Source organism: Schistocerca piceifrons, chromosome 1 (genome assembly GCF_021461385.2).
Source record: "Schistocerca piceifrons isolate TAMUIC-IGC-003096 chromosome 1, iqSchPice1.1, whole genome shotgun sequence".
Taxonomy (NCBI): domain Eukaryota; kingdom Metazoa; phylum Arthropoda; class Insecta; order Orthoptera; family Acrididae; genus Schistocerca; species Schistocerca piceifrons.
The window spans coordinates 914,633,524-914,659,214 of NC_060138.1; the positions used below are offsets into that span (position 1 = coordinate 914,633,524).

At 44.4% G+C, this 25,691-nt stretch overlaps 1 protein-coding gene across 1 annotated transcript in view; it reads left to right on the top strand.

The window, feature by feature from the left end:
• Positions 1 to 25,691, top strand: part of LOC124794099 (venom serine protease-like) — a 283,573-nt gene that overhangs the window by 215,646 nt on the left and 42,236 nt on the right. The window contains exons 5-7 of the mRNA XM_047258072.1: positions 95 to 295; positions 2,109 to 2,257; positions 16,914 to 17,067. Of these exons, the coding sequence (XP_047114028.1) occupies positions 95 to 295; positions 2,109 to 2,257; positions 16,914 to 17,067 (504 nt within the window). The remainder of the gene's footprint in view (positions 1 to 94; positions 296 to 2,108; positions 2,258 to 16,913; positions 17,068 to 25,691) is intronic.

The window sequence follows — 25,691 nt, forward strand, 5'->3', positions numbered from 1 at the left end:
CACCACTGATGTTGTAATCGCATCCTATCTAGCTTTTTGTCTGTGTCTTTTTCTTGGGTTGACGCTACTTTGTAATTGTTCTCGTTCTGGCCAGGGACGGACACGGACAAGGCGGCGCTGTACCGGCTGCAGCAGCTGGTGGCCCACCCCGACTACGAGGACAGCACGCACCTCAACGACATCGGCGTGGTGCGCGTCGTCGGCCAGATCACGTACAACGTGGCCGTGGGGCCCGTCTGCCTGCCCTTCCTCTACACCTACACCGACTTCCAGGGCGTCACCGTCCAGGCGCTAGGTAGCTTTCGCCTGCCCGCTGCACTAGCCCTCTGTGGCCGCTTAAACACGTCGACATTTCTTTAAGCCCGATTTGTTTCGCCTTTTATTTTAAAATCATGTGCAGTGAGTATTCTCAAATGTCACATGATATTTGGTTTTACAAAATACAAATATTTATTAATTAATAATAAATTAATTAATTTAATTAAAATTACTTGATAGTTTATGTTTGACACTTGCCACTACAGTGTTGCCACATCCGCTGCCTGCTACCGCTCGGTGATAGGAGATACACAAACAAGGCAGGTCACTTCACAAATGCTGTTAATGTGTAATGCGGGGCAATGTTGGAAGCGGCCGCAGTGAGGGATGACGAAAATGTGAATACTGTGTCGACAGCTGGTTTTAAGTGACCAATGATTGAACTGCGGCAGTCGATGTGAATTGAAATTCATATCCTAACCTAATCACAACCTCGAGATGTGCAATGTATCTGATAAAACGGCGATTAGCAATCTGTGACAGAACTAAGATCATGATCGCTTTCTTCATGGCATTTAAGGCTAACCTCTACGAGAAAACTCAAGACAGAAAAATTTATTAATATGTTTGTTTACCTAGTCATCTTCCGAACAAAACTTCAGTTTCAGCGCTAGAAAAACGAACTGTAATTTATCGCTGTCATTGATTACGTGAAACTATCCTCATACGGGCTACACGGGATGCCACGTTATCAATCGATGAGCGATCCTGGTTGGCACATGTTTGCGTATTATAGACGCCACAAGCACATTCCAAACGAAGAAAGAATCGTAGGAAGAATAGTAAACGCAAAAATAGTAATTACGATGACGAAAATTAGGAGGCAAAGTAATAGAAATAACAAATATAATAATGAAAGTCATTTGATTAGATGTAGAAAAATAAAAGATTTCGCTTCATTTGACGAGATTCGAACTAGCTTCAGCAGTCCAACTAGCACAATGACTGCACATAGGAAGTTAAAAAGGAATGAGCTGCAGTGGTCGAGTAGCTCCTCATAAGTCACAGATTTCTGCAATCAGTGCTAAGCGACACTTGAGGTGGTGTGAAGAGAGAAGACACGGGGCAAAGGACGACTGGAAACGAATGATTTGATATGATGAATCACAATGTGGCAATGGTTTAGGCTTAGTCAATGCCTGGAGAACGTTAGCTGTCCTGGTATGTAGTTGGTTGGTTGGTTTGTGGGATTAAAGGGACCAGACTGCTATGGTCATCGGTCCCTTGGTATGCAGCGCCAACAATGAAATACAGAGGAGGTGTCGTTACAGTATGGATGTATTTTTCGTGGTTAATGTGTGATTCTCTTATTGAGCTTAAGAAAACCCTAAATGTAGAAGGATATGAACAAATTTTACGGCATTGCATAGAATAGAGAAATAGTTCGAAGACGATGGTTGTATTAGCATGACAATGCACTCTGTCGTAACGCAGCGTCTGTGAGGTAATGGTTTGTGGACAATAACATTCCTAGAACCGATTTAGTCCCGACCTGCATCTAACGGAAAGAGTTAAAACGTTGACTTTGTTCCAGACTGCAGCGTCCAACATCAGTACCTTCTCTCGCTTCAGCTCTTGAGGGAGAATGGCTGCCATTGCTACGCAGACATTCAGACACCTCATTGAAAGTGTACCCAGCAGCTTTCAAGCTGCCATGTAGGCAGAAGGTGGACACACCCTACATTAATGTCCACTAACAGATGCCCCGAATACTTTTGATCAGATAGTGTACTTATAGCTCAGATGTACCAAAGTTATTGTAGAATCCAGAACTGACTGGCTGCCCACAGGCTGGGGAACCACGAGCTTCGGCGGGCCGCTGTCCGATGTGCTGATGGAGACCAACCTGACGGTGATCTCGCCCTCCGCCTGCGACTCCAACGCCGCCACGGCAGAGTACCGCGTCTGTACCTACAGGAACGGCACCGATGCCTGTCAGGTGAGCTGTCTTCACCAGCAGCTGATGCTCCAGAACAACAGGGACACAACAAAGTCTCTACCCTCAGGCGGTGGGGTCCCGTATGTGTCAGACCTCGGTCGTTAAGGGAAGGTTTACTACACTACTGGCCATTAAAATTGCTACACCACGAAGATGACGTGCTACAGACGCGAAATTTAACCGACAGGAAGAAGATGCTGTGATATGCAAATGATTAGCTTTTCAGAGCATTCACACAAGGTTGGCGCCGGTGGCGACACCTACAACGTGCTGACATAAGCAAAGTTTCCAACTGATTTCTCATACACAAACAGCAGTTGACCGGCGTTGCCTGGTGAAACGTTGTTGAGATGCCTCGTGTAAGGAGGAGAAATGCGTACCATCATGTTTCCGACTTTGATAAAGGTCGGGTTGCAGCCTACCGCGATTGCGGTTTATCGTATCGCGACATTGCTGCTCGCGTTGGTCGAGATCCAATGACTGTAAGCAAAATATGGAATCGGTGGGTTCAGGAGGGTAATACGGAACGCCGTGATGGATCCCAAGGGTCTCGTATCACTAGCAGTCGAGATGACAGGCATCTTATTCGCATGGCTGTAACGGATCGTGCAGCCACGTCTCCATCCCTGAGTCAACAGATGAGGACGTTTGCAAGACAACAAACACGAACAGTTCGACGACATTTGCAGCACCATGGACTGTCAGCTCGGAGACCATGGCTGCGGTTACTCTTGACGCTGCATCACAGACAGGAGCGCCTGCGATGGTGTACTCAACGACGAACCTGGGTGCACGAATGGCAAAACGTCATTTTTTAGGATGAATCCAGGTTCTGTTTACAGCATCATAACGGTCGCATCCGTGTTTGGCGACATCGCGGTGAACGCACGTTGGAAGCGTGTATTCGTCGTCGCCGTACTGGTGTATCACCCGGCATTATGGTATGGGGTGCCATTGGTTACACGTCTCGTTCACCTCTTGTTCGCATTCACGGCACTTTGAACAGTGGACGTTGCGTTCCAGATGTGTTACGACCTGTGGCTCCACCCTTCATTCGATCCCTGCGAAACCCTACATTTCGGCAGGACAATGCACGACCGCTTGTTGCAGGTCCTGTACGGGTCTTTCTGGATGCAGAAAATGTTCGACTGCTGTCCTAGCCAGCACATTCTCCAGATCTCTCACCAATTGAAAACGTCTGGTCAATGGTGGCCGAGCAACTGGCTCGTCACAATACGCCAGTCACTACTCTTGATGAACTTTGGTATCGTGTTGAAGCTGATGGGCAGCTGTGCCTGTACATGCCATCGAAGCTCTGTTTGACTCAATGCCCAGGCGTATCAAGGCCGTTTTTACGACCAGAGGTGGTTGTTCTGGGTACTGATTTCTCAGGACCTACGCACCCACATTGCGTGAAAATTTAGTCACATGTCAGTTGTAGTATAATATATTTGTCCAATGAATACCCGTTTATCATGTGCATTTCTTCTTGGTGCAGCAATTTTAATGGCCAGTAGTGTATCTTTTGGTTCAAAAAATCGATTTTTTTAAACTGCATTTTTGGATCCTTAAAAGTGTTTAGAATCCACCCCTGAAACGGTTTTTCATAATACGGAACGGAAATATTTGTTATTCGCTGTTGAACAAAAAAATGCACCTGCCTGAAATCGGCCTTTTCCACGCACCAGTTTTTTTTTTTCTTTCGGATGACGAGTTATTGTACCGGTGCTTGGGGGGGAAACACACAAAATTCAAATGAAAGTTTGAACGCGTGCGTTTGGAAGTTAGCCCCCAAGCATTTGCATTCTGGTGCGAAGACTGTGGAGATTGCGACTTTCCTGGCAGTAAGCAGGTTCAACGAAGGGTATTCAGCAATTCTGAAGACCATGACAACGATGGACGTCACCCTGGGACTCTATTCGACGCAGTCAGCCAAGCATTCGGACGACCAACGGATTCAAGCGGCCGAAAACCGCTTGTCACCGGCCGTACGAGCGGCTCTGGGGCAGCGCAGGATGGCCCAGACCGAGTAGAACGCCCTCTATGAGGAAGAGGAAGGGCTAGTTTATGGATCCGGAACAGCAGATTGAACGTACATTGCATAATATTGCATTTATATGTAGTCAAAACTTCAAACGCGTTTTTCTCGAAATGACTTTTTTTTATCGCGCGGTATGGTAACTTCAAATCTACTGAATCGATTGGCATGATTCTTTGTTTCCGACGAAGCTAACTAAATTGTCTAGGAGCTGTACTACCTTTATTCCGATCCATCAACTACAAATATGTTTACTTGGCCCACGGAATTGAAAAATCGATGAATACATCCATTTATTTTCAAATAGCCCCCATTTTGTTTCCTATGGTCAAAATAACTTAAGCGAGGTACAACTCCTAAAGAATATAATATACTTCGCTAACGACAACTCAGTTTTGATTTCAGACGAGCCGGCTGACCTGTGACCTGTGACATACTGCGCGTGGAGATCTACATCGAAATTTTGTTTCGTTCCAATGGCACTTCCGCCTTTGCTCTTCGACATTTCCGGTCGAAAAATTCCAGTTTGTAGAGGAAATATCAATAAACATTTTGACCAAATTTGACATTGATATCTATGACACATCCCGAGAAAAAATTCTCAAAGAACATGCATTTTTCGGGCCAAAGACAGTAAGCCTCCCCTTAAACGAAGGCCGTCAGCCAATGTTGTCCACGGAGAGCAGTAATGCCTGAAATTTGACTCGTGGATCGCGAAATATTGAATTTCTAACGATTTTCGAAACGGGATGTCCCATGTTTGTAGCTCCAATTACCATTACGCTTTCAGAGTCTGTTAATTCCCGTCGTACGGTCATAATCACCTCGAAAACCTCTTCACATGAATCACCTGAGCACAAATGACAGCTCCGCCAATCCACAGCACTTTTTATACCTTGTGTGCGCGATACTATCGCCATATGTAAATGTCCGTATCGCTATTCCATGAATTTTGTCACCTCATTGTATTTTCAAATAGGTTAAGATGTTCGACATCTTAATAAGAATAGAAAAGGGATTAATAAATAGACAAGTAATGTAAAAAGATTAGAATAATAATTGAGAAATCTCGAGATGGGAGAATTTGTAGTAACAGACGTGTAAGGCAGAGTTAGAGCTTGGCGCTTCTCTTACATAACTTGCACTTCAAAGAAGGAATGAATAAAGTAAAAGAAAATTTCAACACAGAAAAAACGCAATTCGGCACTTTTCACGTATGCTCGAACCACACCCACTTGCATTTACCCTCTTTTTACCAGTATATTCGTGCAGTCTGCAAATGAATGATCCTGGGCTGTATCCTTCAAATGATAGCCCACAACTTGCAGTTGAAGGTGGCGCAGCAAGACAAGCTTCACTGAATAACATAATTCATTCATTGATAGTACAGTCAGAAGCAAGATTGTCCAAACAATGTTATTAATTACATCCCACTGCAAGACTACAAGTAGTAGTTTGGTTTGATTATGTCAAGTTTTTATTACACAAACAGATTCTAACTGCCCAACAAACATAGGTTTCATATCACCGTATAAAATAACTTGTGTAGTCACGGGCCAGAGCTCAGTGTCTCGTATTGAACAACTTCACCTAAGATGCCAGTTTAACATTAACCACAAAGTAATCCTGATTCATGCGATGTTCAAGTATCGCATAAAACTAAAGTTCAGTATTTATTCTCTAGCTGTGAATGTGACCAAATCCAAATCACACCTTCAGAATACAAAGTCCCAGACAGTACCAGCCTGGTGTCTACGTGAAATAAGTCTCTCGCAGAAATGCCAGACTTTAGCAGTCACACACAATGCTTTGAGTCAAACAGCAGCATTCGCAAAAATTGAAAGTTTAACAATGCAACAATCTGCTCAAAAATAGAGCTTTGCTGCCGATCTCACACTGCACGAATTTTACGAAATCCCAAAACTGAACCTCTGGTGCCACCGATAGTGTGTGCTGTGTGATTATCCAAGTGCGAAAACAGCTCAGCCTCAGGCGCAGAAAGCCCTGCTTTAAAATACGATCACTTCCTCCTTACTACTGAACTGCTTCAACTGACCAGTGTAAAATTTAGAAAAACATCATTTACTTAAATTTAGACAATCGTTATGTTAACCCTACAATAACAGGTTGTATTCCTACACCAGTCATTTTGAGACCTTACATCTGCGTGTTCTCTTTCAATCGTAAAAATGATAAAACTATCAAAAATACATCAAAGAAAGAAATATTATCTAAATATTGTTCAAAGAATGGCTCTGAGTACTATGGGACTTAGCATCTGAGGTCATCAGTCCCCTAGAACTTAGAACTACTTAAAACTAACTAACCTAAGGACATCACACACATCAATGCCCGAGGCAGGATTCGAACCTGTGACAGTAGCGGTCGCGCGGTTCCAGACTGAAGCGCCAAGAACCGCTCGGCCATAACGGCCGGCTATCTCAATATTATCTACTCATTAATATGACACTCTATTTTGAAGTGGATTTTCATGCGTTTTCCTTTGATACTATCAAACTTTACATTTTTCACACCACTTTTGAATTACAGCCATTTTCACTAAACACTATTTCAATTACATTCAAATTTTACCACGAGTTCTTGAGAGCATCTTACATCTACGATCTTTTGAAAAGCAATATAGGTAATTCGTATGTTTACATAGTGTTGGCATCTTACTTATAGTGTTCTGACAGACTTTGCGTGTTGCTTGCCTTTAATTGGTGCTGAAGCAATAGAACCGCTCAATGAGTCGCCGACGTACTTTGGTCAGATGAAGTTGTTGGTACAAGCTATCGTTTGACGCATGCATGTCTCTGTAGCTACATCAGAGTTAATTTATTGACTAGTGTAATGGTGTGCTTAGTTAGATGCCATAACTTCGCCGATTTTCAGCGTGCAGAGTGCTGTCAAGTGTCGATGAGCTCGTCTCACTGATACTAAGAAAAATACGCGCTCAATTTTTTTTGTAGTATCACATGATTATACTTAATTTGATTTTTGCTGGATACAGCTTTCACAAGCCAACCTACCCGACAGTTTTTTCAGGACTCTGCCTTTTCCTCCCAGATAGGCCCAGCGTGGCATGCAAATGTTAAAACCATGACTCAAGTAGCCGCCTTCAGGGCGGTAAGCCAAGATCTACGTGTGTTACCATATACAAACACACAAGACGATACGTTAAAGTGTTTCCTATCATGTTGCCACAGAGAAGCAATCTCCAGTATCACACTAAAAACATTAATTTGCGACTCGGATTAGATTACCGGTACTGCTAAAGATTTCTCTTTAGTGTGAGGATTGGAAGCTGGTGCACTAGGCCTCGTCAGTTGAACTGTGGAGCTACTCGACTGAGTAGTAGCGGCTCCACGGTCTGGATAGTCTGCAAAACGGCCGGTAGAGCGGTGTGCTGACCACATAACCCTCCATATTAGAGCCCTGGCCAATCCGCACGGCCCACACGCACCTACACTGTGCGAGTGAGAGCGCGAATACGCTTCGCGAACGTTTGCAGAAGTTGGCGAAGATTACCTATGCAAATTTGAGCCGCGTTAGCTGATATGCGCTGATCAACAGAACATTATGACCACCGACCTGCTATCGATATAAACCCCTCCAGGAGATAGCCGCGTCACCTGGCGGGATTAAGTTTGACCGACGGCGGATTGTGATAGCCCGGAGGCTACTGCACGATTTGTGTCGAGGAGTATTGTGGTGAGTGTCTTCAACACATGGCGAAATCAAGGTGAAATCGCGTCCAAACGTAGTGGGGTTGGACGGCCTCCCCTCAGTTCAGATGTCGGACGTCGTAGGCTGGGCAGACTGGAAAAACAGGACAGACGGCGAACTGTGGCGTAACTGGCACCAGACTTTAATTCTCGGCAGAGTACAAGTGAGTCTGAACACATAGTGCACCGAACACCCATAACGGTGGACCTCCGCAGCCGACGACACATGCATGTGCCGATGTTTACACAACAAAATCTGCAACTGTGATTGAAAGGATCAAATGGTTCAAATGGCTCTGAGCACTATGGGACTTAACATCTTAGGTCATCAGTCCCCTAGAACTTAGAACTACTTAAACCTAACTAACCTAAGGACATCACACACAGCCATGCCCGAGGCAGGATTCGAACCTGCGACCGTAGCAGTCCCGCGGTTCCGGACTGCAGCGCCTTGAACCGCAAGACCAGATTGAAAGGAGCATGTGACCAACGGCACTGGATGTTGGCGCAGTGGCAGAGTGTTTCATGGTCTGATGAATCCCGACACCTTCTTCGTCATGCTGACGGGAGGTCGCGAATCCGTCGTCTTCCAGGGGAACAGTTCCTTGACATCTACACTGCGGGACGGAGAGAAGCTGGTGGCGGCTGCTTTACGCTCTGGGAAACGTTCACATGGGCATCCATGAGTCCAGTGGAACACGTGCAAGGCACCATGACAGCCAAGGAGTATCGTACACTGATTGCAGACCACGATCATGTTTCCCGACGGCAGTGGCATTTTTCAACAAGATAATGCGCCATTTCACAAGACGAGGAGTGCGATGGAGTGGTTCGAGGAACACAGTAGCGAGTTCCATTTGATGCGCTGGCCCCCCAAATCGCCAGATCTGAACCCGATCGATCGAAAACATCTGGGAACGTGGCGCCAGAGCTCATTGCCCTCTCCCACCCTATCCAGAATTTACGGGAATTGGGTGACGTGTGTGCAGATGTGGATTCAACCTCCTCCGCGACCTACCAAGACCTCATTGCTTCCATGCCACGATGTGCCACCGCTGTTATCCGAGCCTAAGGTAGACATACCGGTTATTAGACAAGTATTCATAATGTTCTGGCTGATCAGTGTACCCTCGGCCACGCCGCTGGCAGAACCGGAAGGGGCCTTCTCGCAGCCACGCGTATTTCACGCGCCTGCCCTCACTTCCACATAGGCTGCGAATTTTCTGTGTGTGTGCGCATGTGCGATGCGCTTCGCGTAACACTAAACTTGGGCGAAATTTATACAAATCACGAATAACGTATAAAGAAAAAAATTATTATTTTTTATTCACGATTAACGAATATTATTCGAAACATTATCACTTACACGAATAAAAACAATTATTCATCATCTGTGAGTAAAAAGTGATCAGAATAATAGAAAAATTTTAAATCCAGTGCCGTTTGTTGTTCCAATTCTTTGTCATTTTTGTTTCTTTTAAATTATTTTTCAGGTTAACTCTTCTTTTTCAATCATCTCATCAGAAACTTTCTTTGATTTTCGGAAATTTACCGTTGCGACACCAAAGAAAATACGTTCTACACATGCAGTGGCGGACACAGAAAAAACTCAAGGAGGGGGCGCTAAAGATATCTTGAGCTACCTTTACTTTTACCGTAATAAAAAATAATCAAGTTACATGCAAAGTTTAAGAAAGTTTTATTTTAACTGATAATACACATATACAAGACAATGCGTTTTTAGGAATCTTCTCGGAAGTCACTATTACTGGAGATATAAGCATCAATTGTTACGTTATTATTAAAAATATTGTTACGAGTCTCGTATTAGTAAAAATATTGTTACGAATCTCGTAATAATATTTATACTGAGAAATTACTATGAATTACTATTATTAATACTTCACAATCAACTGATCACTCTAACTCTTGACTAATCTTCACACTTGCACTTGCTACAACTAGGACTTTTTACTTATTTATTCTTCAGTTTTAATATTTCTGTTTCTGAATATAACTAGCGTCCTATTCGGCGAATAGTCCGTATTTATGACGCCGATTATCGAAGGTTCTCTGTACAAGAAAACAGTAGAATATTCGCGACTTTTCTCGAACAAATGCTAGACAGAATAACGTAAGGAAACGTTAGCGACAGCCCCGGACATTTGCACAAGCCCCGCCCATTTACCCCCTCCACACCTACCCCCCGCCACACCAACCAAGAGCGCATCATAATGATCTTTGGTCATTCTCGTCGCTGTCGTGTTTTTGTTCGTCGTTTCTTGTTTCACCGCGGTTGTTCATACTAGCAGTATTGTGCTGTTAGTACTTCTTAGCAGTTTGTGTAATACAGTCAAAATGAAACATAAATATGCACTCTCAATAAAGTTATCATACACAAGGTACCTAATCTTGACTGTTGTGGCCAACTGCTGTCAAAACTGATATCTAACAGACACTAAAGTACGATAACATGTGTTGCAATGACACTGACGAAATTATGTGCATATGTTTAACAATAGGCAGCTCTAAAGCTCTCAAACACCGAAGAAGAACTCAAAATCATCTCATGTCTGCTATAAGCAAGCAGTCATAAGAGTTCACAAGTGAAAATTCACCCATTTCACAGGCAAATATTAATGAAGAATGTCACTGTATAAATATCTGACTGCTTGCATTACGCATTTCTACATTATCCCACTCTTACATTCTTTAGTCTTAATGGGGTAATCAGAAACAAACCAAGGCATCGACTTTGCCTTGTTTATGCACAACATTGACTTTAGACAATCGAGATAATGGGCAGCATCCTTGGCGATACTATCAATTAATATTTCCCAACACAATTTCTTACACTACGCGAGGTGACGGAAATTTGCGCTCGCTGCAGTTAACAAATATCAGATTTCTTGATATAGTGCAGATGAAAGCTCATGAAATAAAAAAGACAGTGTGGATACCATTTTTATTTTATCTTTCTTATTGATGTTTTTTTCAACTCGCATATTCAATGAACATATTTCTAATTCTTTTCACAATGGTACCGGAAAAACTGTATTTCGTACTAACTACTAATTTTCTCCCTTGTTATGACTGGCACATCTGTGATACAAACAACTTTGATGTTGGAACATGCGGTAGACCATGGGCGGAGCTTAGGATATGGATTGGTATGGAGGGGGGTGATTGGGCGGGACTTGTGCACCGTCCGGGGCTGTCGCTAACGTTACGTAATAACGTATCGATATCACTAGATGGCCGCGACTTTTCTCGTGGGTATGTGTTAGTTACATATGTGCCAGAGAGAAACGTATAAAATACGATGAAGCGGACGCGCGTGCTACATGGGAAAGTTAAGCTACTCGATAACCCGATTTAGTCGAGTCGACTGACGAAAGGAACGAACGAATAGCGTGCGGGCTGTCTGGCGGAGGCGTCGCGGGAGGCAATGCGGGCGGGGGCGCGCGCCCCCATATGTATCCTCCATAGTACACATGTAATGCACTCCTGTATTCGTCTGTAAAAATGGTTCGTCTAGAAGTGTCTTAAATTCAGTGGCTTGAATTTCAGACTACATAACTAAAGCCTTAAGGTTCGATGCCTTGTTGGTCCTACAATTTCCTCTGTTATTTATCGCTTCTTTCAAAATGGCTCTGAGCACTATGGGACTTAACTTCTGAGGTCATCAGTCCCCTAGAACTTAGAACTACTTAAACCTAACTAACCTAAGGACATCACACACACCCATGCCCGAGGCAGGATTCGAACCTGCGACCGTAAAGGCCACGCGGTTCCAGACTGTAGCGCCTAGAACCGCTCGGCCGCCCCGGCCGGCTATCGCGTCTTTCACCGATTACAATGACAATAATGCCAAGTCATGTTGCACTGTATTTCAGAGTACATGTTGAAATGTAAAGCCCCTTCCGATTGGCTATATAACTTTTCCGAAGAGGGAGGAAGTCAAGGACACACCATTATGCTTAGTAAAGCACTGCAGTGGTCAAATGTTCAAATCTGTGTGAAATCCTATGGGACTTAACTGCTAAGGTCATCAGTCCCTAAGCTTACACACTACTTAACCTAAATTATCCTAAGGACGAACACACACACCCATGCCCAAGAGAGGACTCGAACCTCCGCCGGGACCAGCCGCACAGTCCATGACTACAGCGCCCTAGACCGCTCGGCTAATCCGGCGCTACTGCACTGCTCAAATCAAACTTCGATTTGTGCACAGCTTTACTTTATTTATAGCGTAACAAACGAACGTAAAAATACTTAGAGGCGGAACGCCTTAGCAGTTAAAGAGCTAAAAGGCACTAGGCAGTCTGGCTGGTGTAGCTGCAGTGCTGAGCAGCCAGATGACGACGGCCAGTCGTGACCGACCACGCGAGCGAGATGGACGTGGAATGTGTTATGCCTTTTTTCTCCTAACAAAGGCAAAACCACGTTATACAGGTTCAGTTTATTGTAGTTATAAAAATTATTTTTCCGCTGTTTGACTTGCTTTATGCGATGCGGATTATAAGTTCATTTACATACAGATGTTGGACCATATGGAAAAAATAGTGACTGATCTGTTTTCAACTTTGCGTGAAAAGTTCGTTTAATAATGATTTAAGAATATCGGAGAAAGGTCCCATATCAAACAGTGGACTACCCGGTACCAACACTGGACGGCATTGTCTGAGACGAGACGTTTGGTTTGTCTGAATATTACATGCGTCCTTATAGAGGAAGGAATTTAACAAACAACGAAAGAATCTTTAACTACCGACAAGGACAACCTTTCTTCGTCCAGCGGATGCTCGGGAAGAACTTGCAATTGCCATGACGAGTTTTACAAAATAAAGAGATGGCTATAATCTAGAGATGTGTTGTACATCCCTCCAGAACTCGAAATTCTCCCATCCTAGAAGCTGTCGAATGTCATGGCGAATTTCGTGTTAGGATGCAAGCAAGGTCTGCCTACTTCGACAAGTGGGCGGTCACTGAAGGCAGCCACATGCGTTCCCCACCGAGACACGCTGCTCACAACTGGGCGCGCAGAGTCAACTGGCTGCCGTGCAGTCCGACGTGTTCTGATGGTTGCCGCAGCTCGGAAATCACAACTGCCCAGCGCACTTACTGCGTGACACCGTCACTGTTGTGTGGTCTGCACCAGCCTCGCTGTTGCAAAAGACTAGCCTAGTGCGTTATAGCTCTATTGCACTATCGCCTCAGCCCCATTCAACTGTTTCTGCACCTGCCTGTCCTGCCCTTACCACTGCCAACATGCACAAGAACTCTACGCGTCAGCAGCCAACGATGAGACTGCAGCCGACAAAACTCGTATGTTCAACACCTTTCTTGGATTGCTATCACCAGCGCGTATTCCTGTCTCCTTGATACAATTGCGCAATTCGTTCGTGTTTGTAGTGCTACCAAATGAGTGAACAAAGCAAGAACACAGTAATTCCTAACGACTAACATCACCAGACTTGTAATCTGATGTCTCATAAAACCTTTACGGAAAGCTACTAGACGTCTAAAATCATCCATAGTGTTTCCCTTACAGTTAACTTTGAGTAAGCTTGCCGTTGGAATAGGGAATATTTTTCGGTCCATACAGGTGTCTGTGCGATTACCGGGTGATCAAAAAGTCAGTATAAATTTGAAAACTGAATAAATCACGGAATAATGCAGATAGAGAGGTACAAATTGACACACATGCTTGGAATGACATAGCGTTTTATTAGAACCAAAAAAATACAAAAATTCAAAAAATGTCCGACAGATGGCGCTTCATCTGATCAGAATAGCAATAATTAGCATAACAAAGTAAGACAAAGCAAAGATGATGTTCTTTACAGGAAATGCTCAATATGTCCATCATCATTCCTCAACAATAGCTGTAGTTGAGGAATAATGTTGTGAACAGCACTGTAAAGCATGTCCGGAGTTATGGTGAGGCATTGGCGTCGGATGTTGTCTTTCAGCATCCCTAGAGATGTCAGTCGATCATGATACACTTGCAACTTCAGGTAACCCCAAAGCCAACAATCGCATGAACTGAGGTCTGGGGACCTGGGAGACCAAGTATGACGAAAGTGGCGGCTGAGCACACGATCATCACCAAACGACGCGCGCAAGAGATCTTTCACGCGTCTAGTAATATGGGGTAGAGCGCCATCCTGCATAAACATCGTACGTTCCAGCAGGTGTTTATCGGCCAGGCTGGGGATGATGCGATTCTGTAACATATCGGCGTACCTCTCACCCATCACGGTAGCAGATACAAAACCAGAATCACGCATTTCCTCGAAGAAAAAAGGCCCGATAACGGAAGATGTGATAAATCCAACCCATACAGTGACTTTCTCGTCGTGAAATGGAGTTTCCACGACAGTTCTGGGATTTTCGGTAGCCCAAATTATGCAGTTGTGGGCGTTGACACACCCTCGGAACATGAAATGACCTTCGTCGGTCCACAACACGTTACTCAACTAATCGTCATCTTGCGCCATCTTCCGAAACGCCCACATGGCAAATGCCCTCCGCTTCACTAAATCGCCAGGTAACAGTTCATGATGCCGATGGATTTTGTACGGATAGCATCGGAGGGTACGCCTCAGTGCCAACCAAACAGTAGTGTATTGAATGCCGGTGCGACGTGCGATTGCACGAGCGCTGACTTCCCCGTGTATAGACGAACCCGCTACAGTCTCCATTTCTTCCTGAGCTGTCTCAGCAGCATTACGCCTTGTGCTCGGTCGGCCACTTCGGTCGGAGTCTATCGTCTAAACAATCCGTGGCGTTGAACTTCGAAATCATTCAGCTGCATTTGTCAACGCACCTTTACTCGTTCTAATCCCCTTCCTATGGCGATAGGATCGTAACGCTGAACTAGCACATTTCCCGTTTGATAATACACCTTCACTAACAGCGCCTTTTCAGGTAACGTCAACATGCTGCGACTGCTGGCGCAACTGATTGTCTCTCTCTTTACAGCTCCTTTTATACACGATTGTCATGCGCAGTCACTGATGTTTTGCTGCCCAGCGCCATCTGTCGGTCATTTTGTGAACTTTGTTATTTTTGGTTCTAATAAAACCCCATGTCATTCCAAGCATGTGGGTCAATTTTTACCTCTTTATCTACATTATTCTGTGGTTTATTAAGTTTTCCAATTTTTACTGACTTTTTGATCGCCCGGTACATAGAGCTTTGGGATCCAAAACTTTCTGAAGAGACGTTGGGTTCGAGTACTTAAAAAAGACTTCATAATATTGCAGAATACTTGCAACTTTCGTATAGTTAAAGTGTCAGAGGACGATTCTCGCCTTTATATACCAACTGCAATTATTGCAGCAATGTCTTACCAACGATTTACTGTACTGCTGTCCATAATTATTTACCAAACAGAAACCGCATTGCGTCAAGGGAACAAATACTAATTCTGTACAAGAAGTAAGCAAAGCAAATATGGTGGCATTATATGTTATTCATTATTTAAGTTACAAATAATTTATTGGCAAATAAATTTGTTTGAATGATCTACTTATTCGAATAATTATCCAAACAGAAGTTCATTCGAGTGACATACTTCTCTTCTCATCACGAAAATTTATGCTTCCTTTCTCTTCGCTCGATTTGCTCACGATAGCCGACGGTGTAACTTGATTGAAGTTTTTTTGTCAATTACAAACACAGCTGACAATTAGTCTGTTATCACGCTCCTCAACGTAAATCTTTTTAGTTTGTTCTGTTCAAAATACGTCTCAACGTCAGTGCAATTTTAGCAGCTGCCTGAAAGGGAGCATCATTTCATCAGCTATTCTTTTGCACAAACATAAAATTTCACAACTAAAACAATGACCTTCAATATTCGATTATCTATTTAGTTTTCGCTATAGTGTGGTGAATCTCAGGTATTCAGCACACTTTCTCCATAGAAAACATGGAAAAATGACAGGTAAATAGAAATTCTAAATGCATTCTTTCGCTTATCGGTCCTATTTGTGCCGCTACGTTCTGATGAAGTTGTGTAGGCCAAAACCCGAGGCAGCTACGAATCACTCGGTGAGTGAGGGCCAACCGCGTGATTCCCCGTGCGCGTGCATACCGAGTGACATAGACGGACGCTACTCACGTGGACACGCCACGCGGATGCGGTGTTCTACTCCATATCGCATCCGCATGACGTCGCAAGCAGACTATAACACAGCAGTAGGCAGACATCCCTTAGACATCCTTTGACCCTTCACAGCCCGGCGTGGAGCTACTTAAGTAGTATCAAGAAGTGGAAGGAATGCCTAACTGAATTCTGGTAGTTCATTCTGTAGCTGTTCAGGATGGTTCCTTTAGTACACTGTCGTTTCCTCTATTTCAAGCAGAGATAGTTTCTGTCCACTGTGGGCAGAGTGCAGTATTTCTACAGGTACTACATAGATGTGTCTGATTTCCAGACATTGCTGCGCAGGGGTGGAGTCTGTTTTCTTCAGATTCCAGTTTTTTTTTAATGGAATATAGAATAAAAGAAAACAAAGAAAGATGGCTGTTAGACATGAACAGATTGTAAGAAGGGAGAATACCTTTCAGAATAACGACTTTTTCTCCGTCATTGTAGAACCATTACTTAGAACCAATAATCAAATCGTATGTTATTCTGCTTTCCACAATTTCTTGTAATCTCTAGAGTCTAGCAAATGATGATGATATTTAGATGATGATGATGATGATTATGATGATAGCAATGTAATTGGAGGCGTAGATGAGTGAACAGTAGTGTTAAAAGCAACCTAAGTAACAGTTTGCCAATAGCCATTAAAAAATTTAAAAGAGCAGGTTAAAGATGTTTGCTGTGATACTATAATGTTGTTTGACGTAACGTGGACGTGTGATGTTACAGAGTGACTCTGGTGGCCCCCTGCTGTGGCAGGACCCATACAGCATGCGGCTGCAGTTGGTGGGCATCATCAGCTTTGGGTCCTCCTGTGCTGTCTCCCCAGCTACCAACACAAGGGTCACTGCGTACCTCCAGTGGATCGCCCAGGTCACGCAAGGTAACATTTTTATCGTCAACTGGTTACTATTACTACCTCTGGGAGGAAAACATGTGTAACGAAGCCACTTGCAAAATATCAGATTTCCATGGTACAAAATATCAGCCAACCTCTTAAAAGGGCACACTGTTCTCTTTTGAATGCTTTACATGCTGTAGAATTAGTAACGAGAGGACACATTACCCTCCACTGCTTACTATAGCCATAGCAGTGATGCTATTGTTCGTGCCTGCTTACCGTATAGAATGAGCACAGTAAAATGGGTCAAGACATAACAGAATGGCAGAAAGGAGCAGCGACGTGGTGTGTATGTGTCTGTTGCTTGTATAGAATCACTGCAGTAAAATAAGTCAACGTGAGGATGTGACAGAATGGTAGAAAGGTGCTCTCCTGTTTGAACCTCGTGAAATGCCATTCTTCACAGTGATACATAAACCTGCATGTCTTAAGAGGGTCATATGAGACTAAAACTGGACAGTAGCTGTCTAAAGACGTGTAGTGTGGTCCGACAAGTCACAATTTTGCACCTTTCAAACAATGCAAGAAGTCGATTGCACCAACGGTCCAATGGAGATTTTAACCTGCTGTGCATGGAGGATGTAGTTCCGTCCAGAGACGGTTCTTTGGTGTATTGAGGGTGTTTTTCGTGTCATAACTTTGGTCCAATCATTGAGGCTACTGTTAACATGAATCAGAATGTATATTTTTACTTTATTGATGACCAGATGATGTTCTTTCTTCTACATCTGCATGATGAGTGTGCTGTGGACATTCTTGTCTTTCAAGAAAACGACAGTCACATTTAGAGGGATGCACACATACTTTCCTGGCTTGATAAACACTCTAACGCTGTATCACACCTCGACTGGCTCGCTAAATCACACCATCTTAATCCCACAGGAAATATCTGGGACTATTTGGAACAGCAGGTTAAACATAGCAGTCAACATCCCCATACTTTGGTAGCTTTACAGGATCTAACCATCAATCAGTGGCTTTAGATGATTGTGGGGTAGTTTAAGAAACTTCTGGACTCTCTTCCTTGCCACATTGAGGCTGTTAGCAAGGATACAGGTGCTGTTACACGGTATTAGCATGGTATCTCCTAATGATGACTGATTTTTTGTCCTACCCTATCCAATCACATTAATGTGGCCACCTGTCAAAAGCCTTTTGCAGTGCAAATGTGCAGGAAGAGACTCAGTGAGGTACTGGAAGGTACCGACAGGGATGTGAAGTCGTGCTGACTCCACTGCTATTGCCAGCTGCGCTATGGTTATCGGCTGAGGATCCACGGTACAAACAGCCCTATCAAGTTGGTCCCAGAGATTCTCGATTGCGTTTAAATCTGGGAAGTTTGGTGGCCAGAACAGTATGGTAGACTCATCTTGGTGCTCTTAGAACCCTGCACATACACTGCTATCTGTGTCACACATTGTATTGTTCTGCAGGTAGATGTCATTATTCCAAGAAATACATAATGTATAGGTGGACGTGGTCCCCAAGGATAGATGCATACTGATGTTGATCTGTTGTGCCTACCAGAGTGACGAGATCATACAGAGACTGCCATGGAAACATTCCCCAGACCGTAACACTCCCTCCTCCGGCCTAGATTCTTACAACGATTGTTGCAGGGTCATAGACGTCAACTCCATCTGTCTGATGGAGCATAAAACATGATTCATCTGAAAAAGCTACCTGTCGCCACTCAGTGGATGTCCAATGGCGGTAATGGCGTGCAAATTGTTCCAGCTTTGGTCACTGAGCAACAGCAGTCAGTGTGGGAGCATGAACGAAGCGTCTGCTGTGAAGACCCATATCCAGTAACATTTGCTGAATGGTCATTGAGGAAACACTGTTGGTAGCCCTTTGTTTCCTCTGTGTGGCCAGTTGCCGAACAGTAGCACATCTGTCCAACCATGAACATCTCTGGAGTTGTCGTACAGCCCCGACATCTATGGCCCATGGTGCACCAAAGTTGTCCAGGCGCCAGTTTTGGATAGCGCCATTTTGCCATGCTTGGTGTACTTTTACCATGGCAGCATGCAGTCTGTTTACAAACCTAGCCGATCCAGAATTGCTTCCACTCTTGGCCTAAAAGCCAATGATCATGCCATTTTGGACGTCAAATAAATCGCTCCATTTCTGCATTACGATAACGACTGCACCGTTTTTTGTGTCCATGTGGCATGCTTTACGTACTCTCCGCTGCTAGTGCTGCCAGTGAATGGTTATTGCACGATGACAGTGAACTTAGGTTGTGATCACATTAATCTGACTGGACCATGTCGTTGATTTCACTTGTGTGAAGCCGGCCGCGGTGGTCTCGCGGTTAAGGCGCTCAGTCCGGAACCGCGCGACTGCTACGGTCGCAGGTTCGAATCCTGCCTCGGGCATGGGTGTGTGTGATGTCCTTAGGTTAGTTAGGGTTAAGTAGTTCTAAGTTCTAGGGGACTGACGACCACAGAAGTTAAGTCCCATAGTGCTCAGAGCCATTTGAACCATTTGAACTTGTGTGAATATAAACATCTCACAAAAGTGACAATTTTACGGTAACTCGAAATTTGTATTACGTAATGGGTAAACAATAACAGGTACCTAGAAATAGAATAAATGCAGCGCTTGTACTTCGTGGAGATAGTATTTGTCATTGCTGGGTATGTTCTGTGTCAGTCCATACAGACTGTGATTTCCAGTCAGCAAAGGGTTCTCATCAGCTGCAGCAAACTCTCCGAGTGATGCAGTAACAATTGATGAGAAATATTCTCGCACAGTTATAGGGTTTCTTCTGTTGTTTATTCCTTCTTTCATATCTGGATCTTATTTGTTACGTGAAAACGCCATGTTGCACTGTGATGGTTTTGAGTCCATGTAGTAACTGGCTAGGTAAATCAGTTCAACGGACTGTGCCTAGTACAACACTGTGATGTTCAACATAAACTGTGGGTTCAGGGTAAAATTTTTATGCTAATTAGTACATATTCCCTACTACTATACATTAACGTTTAAAACTTCGGTATACAGTTTAGAAAACCTTGCTTATATAGTTGATTTCAAGCTTTCTCATTCTATATGGTTTTGTCATAAAGTAGCGGCACAGCATGGATAGCTGCACTGAACAGTGTAATTTATTCATTAATTACACTAAAGAGCAAAAAAAAAAAAAAAAAAAAAAAGAGCTGGTACGCCCTGCCTAATATCGTATGGGGCCCCCGCGAGCACGCAGAACTCGCACAACATGACGTGGCATGGACTCGACTAATGTCTGAAGGTCTGAAGTACCTTTAGTCCTGGAGAGAACTGACACCGTGAATCCTGCAGAGTTGTCCACAATGCGAGGGGGTGGAAATCTCTTCCGAGCAGCACTTTGCAAGCCATCCCAGATATGCTCAATAACGCTCATGTCTGGGGAATTTGGTGGCCAGCGGAAATGTTTAAACTCGGAAGAGTGTTCCTAGAGCCGCTCTGTAGCAATTCTGGACGTGTGGGGTGTCATATTGTCCTGGAGGAATTGCCCAAGTCCGTCGGAATGCGCAATGGACATGAATGGATGCAGGTGATCAGACAGGATGCTTACGTATCTGTCACAGTCGTATCTAGACGTATCAGGGATTCCATATCACTCCAACTACACACGCTTCCACCAGATTGAACAGTCCCTTGCTGACATGGAGGGTCCATGGATTCATGAGGTTGTCTCCACACCTGTAGATCTCCATCCGCTCGATACAATTTGATACGAGAATCGTCCGACCAGGCAACATGTTTCCAGCCATCAACAGTCCAATGTCGGTGTTGACGGGCCCAGGCAAGGCATAAAGCTTCGTGTCGTGGAGTCGTCCGAAAGCCCATATCGATGTTGTTTCGTTGAATAGTTCGCGTGCTGACACTTGACGGACCAGCATTGAATCTGCAGCAATCTGCGGAAGGATTGTGTTTCCGTCACGCTGAATGATTCTTTTCGTTAGTCGTTGATCCCATTCTTGCAGGATGTTTTGCCAGCCGCAGCGATGTCGGAGATCCGATATTGTCACGTAGAAGAATGTGTAATTAGATGAATGACGAATACTAACTTCACTTAATGAAGGTTTATTCAGCACTTGCAGATACAAGAGCGCGGAGCAAACTGCCTCCGGCCAGACCACATACGTTATATATTCACTTACAGAACATTCCACCACAATGATTCTGGACATTTGTGGATACTTATAGAATGTACGCGAACCTAATATACAAATTAAAATTTTACAGTACAGATGTGTTTTGAACGTACGACCCTCCATGCAACAGTTTAGTTTCATAACAACCACACCACTGTTTCTGCGACATTGCTCCCTCCTTAAGCGAACAGTGTTTTTGTGTTACGTCCTCCTAGTCCAGGAACGAGTCATCGTTCCTGCATACTCCAACTCCCAATGACTGATGTTCGCCCCGGCGGTGATTTTCTTAGAACTTCCTTTGCCGCTACGCTCTTCGTCACCTTTCCGCTTGTTGCCTGTCGCTGGAGCTTCGAATTTATCCTTGGTTGCAGGATCCTTATAGGGCTTCATTTGAAGGATGTGGAACGTATCTCTGATCTTTCGTCATCTTACGTCGGGGTCGAAATCTTCAACTTCATAAGTAACAACAGACAACTGTCTTACAACCTTATAAGGTCCAAAGTAGTGCCTGAGGAGCTTCTCCGAGAGACCAAGAGAGAAGATCCAGACGAGGTCACCGGACTGGTAGACAACATCGTCGTAGACGCCTCACGGCCAAGCACCAGGAAAAATGGAGTAAATTCTGTGGTGTCTTGTTTGGCGGTGTTGTAAGCAAACGTCACGAAAGGTAGCACCTCATCCCAGTTGCGCTGCTCAACAATGACGAACACTGATAGCATGTCGGCCAGGGTCTTATTAAGGCGTTCAGTAAGCCCGTTGGTTTGCAGACGGTAGACAGTCGTCATGTGATGAGTAATGTTGCACCGACGGTTTATCTCTGTCACAAGATTCGACTGAAAAACTTTCCCTCGATTCGTAATTAACGGCCTTGGGGCACCCTGTTTTAATACAATGTCTTCCACGATGAATTTGGCTATCTCGATTGCTTCGGCTGTTTTCACGGCTTTGGTAATAGCATAGCATGTCAGATAATCAGTGCAAACAATAACCCATCTACTGCCACTAGCAGACGTTGGAAATCCTCCGAGGTGGTCAATCCTAACACGCTGGAAAGGCGTTTCGGCTGGTGGAATTGGTATGAGTCGGCCAGGTGGTTTCTGAGGAACTGCCTTTCTCCTCCGACACTCTTGACAGTGCGACATCTAGTGACGGGCACTTATAAATAAGCCTGGCCAGAGAAATCTCTTACGGATCCTATCGTATGTCTTAATAAATCCTAAATGTCTAGCCTCAGATGTGCCATGGAATTTCTGTAGAGCATTTTCGCGCATGTGATTAGGAATCACTGGTAGCCACTTCTTTCCAAACGGATCAAAGTTTTTCTTGCAAAGTAATCCATTAACTACCTTAAATTGTCCTTTCACATCCTATGACCGATTTAAGGAAAGCATAATTTGAGATATCTTGGCGTCCTTCTTCTGCTCAGCGGAAGGATCCTGGAGTGCAGCGAGACAGTCACTATCTTCATCATAGTCTTGATAGTCTTGCACAGGGTTTCTTGAGAGACAGTCGGCATCTTGGTGTTTTCTTCCACTTTTGTACTCTATGGTTATGTCATACTCTTGAAGACGTAGTGCCCACCTGGCGAGTCGTCCAGATGGATCCTTCTCTCAGCTTTTGTAAGTGTCCTAGAAGCATAAGCTTCTCTTTTACATCCGAAATTTGCACCAGAACAACACCGATCCCATATCAGCTGGCATCTGTGTGTAGTTCTGTAGGTGCTCTCTCATCATACAGACCAAATACAGGGTCAGTCGTCAAAGCTTTTCGCAGCACATCGAAAGAATCTTGTTGAGCACCACCCGAAATAAATTTAGCATCGGCTTTTAACAACTCTTGGAGTGGCCTGGCTTTGATACAAAAGTCTTTGATAAAATGACAGTAATAAGAACATAATCCGAGGAAGCTTTTCACATCTATAATACTTTTAGGAATAGGAAATTCCGCTATAGACCTCACCTTTTCTGGGTCTGGCCGCACACCTTCGTTTGACCGAAGGTGTCCAAATATTTTGATTTCTTTTGCTCCAAAGAGACACTTTCTTGGATTAAGTTTCAGTCCGCCTTGTTGGAAGCACTTAAGAACAGCCCTCAGTCTTTTTATGTGTTCATCAAAAGTCTCTGAGAACACTATAGTGGCATCTAAATAACAAAAACACATCGTCCACTTCGAAGTATATCCATCATCCATTCAAAAGTTGCTGGTGCATTACACGAACCAAACGGCGTTACCTTAAACTCATACAGGCGCTCAGGGGTGATGAATGCAGTTTTCTCACTATCAGCCTCGTCTACTTCGTTTGCCAGTATCCCGAGTACATGTCCATGGTTGAGAAAAACTTAGCCCCGTTCAGACAATCTAGTGTCTTGTCAATTCGTGGAAGAGGGTAAACGTCCTTTTTAGTTATCTTATTAAGCTTCCTATAATCAACACAAAAGCGCCAAGTGCCATCCATCTTCCTGACGAGAACCACTGGTGACGACCATGCGCTCTGGCCGGCCGCGGTTGCCGTGCGGTTCTAGGCGCTCCAGTCCGGAGCCGCGCTGCTGCTACGGTCGCAGGTTCGAATCCTGCCTCGGGCATGGGTGTGTGTGTGATGTCCTTAGGTTAGTTAGGTTTAAGTAGTTCTAAGTTCTAGGGGACTGATAACCACAGCAGTTGAGTCCCATAGTGCTCAGAGCCATTTGAACCATTTGAACCATGCGCTCTGCGAAGGCTGAATGATGTCATTCTTCATCATTTTCTCTACCTCGTAGCATTTTATTCGACGTTCCGTTGCTGACACACGGTATGCTCTCTGGCTTATTGGTTGATGGTCTCCAGAGCTAATCTGGTGCTTCGCCGTCTTATTTGCTCTTCACCTGTAGATTGAAGCGTTCAGAGAACTTTTGAAGAATAACAAGTAGCTTCTTCTGTTGTTGCTCAGTGACATCTGGTGATAGTCGGGCTAGAGGATCTTGTCTCGTAGTGGTAGCGCTAATTTCGCCCACAGACTCGGCATGGGAGGTTTCTATGATGCTCGGCTGTTCTGTAATTAATAGCTCAGCGTTTGCTACGCGCATGCGTCTTGGAAGTATCTGCGGTTCTTGGCGACAGTTAACTATCCACAATTCACCGAATCCGTCCTTAAACTAGACGACAGAGGCTGGGATGACCAAGTTATTCTTCAGTGGTATGCTTCTCTTACATTTAACTACAAGATCCATGGGTTGATGCATGGCATGTCACATGACAGTCACCTTTCTAGCGCTGACTGCAGGAATGATCACTTCATCCAGCATACGTAGTCTCCACACACTCGGATGTGCATCTTTCTGTTCACAGTATCTCATCTCGTCTAGCATAATCTTCGGGCGACTATAATCTATAATTGCCTGAGAAGCTTTCAAAAAGTCCCATCCGAGAGTGACGTCATGACTACACTCTTTTAAGACGAGTATATGCTGTATATGGCCACTTATACCCACATGAATGACACATCTTCCTGTAGGTTCTACATATTTTCCATTAGCCACCTTCAGCAGATGTTTTGTTGTCGACGAATACCGTTTTCTACAACTGGCGACGGTACTTCTCCGAAATGACTGAATTTGATGCTCCAGAGTCCACAAGAGTTTGAGCTGGTCGGCCATCCATGAGGATATCGATGTAGTTTACTATCATTTTTGTAGTGATCGACGGTGGAGGATTTTTCTCTTCGGCGGCCTCACCTCCAAGGAAGGTCGCACCCTTTAGTTTTCCAGGTTGTGGCAGCTACGGCTCGAGCTACTAAACGGCCGTGGAGACCTTGATCGGCGTGTTGGGGAGCGTCCTCTCCAGCAGCTAGCTTGAGGCGATGGTGACCTACGTCGACCTGCACTCACATCTTCTTGTTCATCTTCGTCGTCCCAGAGTTGTCGTCGGCTAAGATCGGTCTGTTGTCTTCGGGCGCCGGCGTCATCAAATATCCGCCGCCTTTCTCGACAATAGCGCACCACATGTCCAGGTCGTCCGTGGATGGTTTTCATGGGTCCTTCAGACGTCAGTTTCCCTTGGTGCCCAAAAACGTTCCTTGTGCAGCATTGTAAGAACGTAACTTCACCTGGGTCTCGACTTTTTCATCGTTTTAAAGGGAGATGAAGGACGAGAGATTGGGTTCAATGTCTGTTCCACTTCCTCCCTTATGACCTCTTGAAGCGTCTCAGTTTTTTGCTCGCCGTACAATCCAAGTGCCTTCTGAACTTCCTCTCTCACTATCTGACGAAGAACACTTGTGCAATAAGTTTCTTCCTCCATCACAGACATCGATACGACGTTTGAAAGCCGTTGAAACTTCTTGCGTGTAATTCTTTTTTGATGCATTGTCTCGATATACTGGCACCATTTTATGAAGTCGTCTGCTGTCGAAATCTCCTTCAGGAGTAGGGCTAGATACATGTCCTCAGCAATAATCTTCATGAGATGTGTAACCTTATTTTCCTA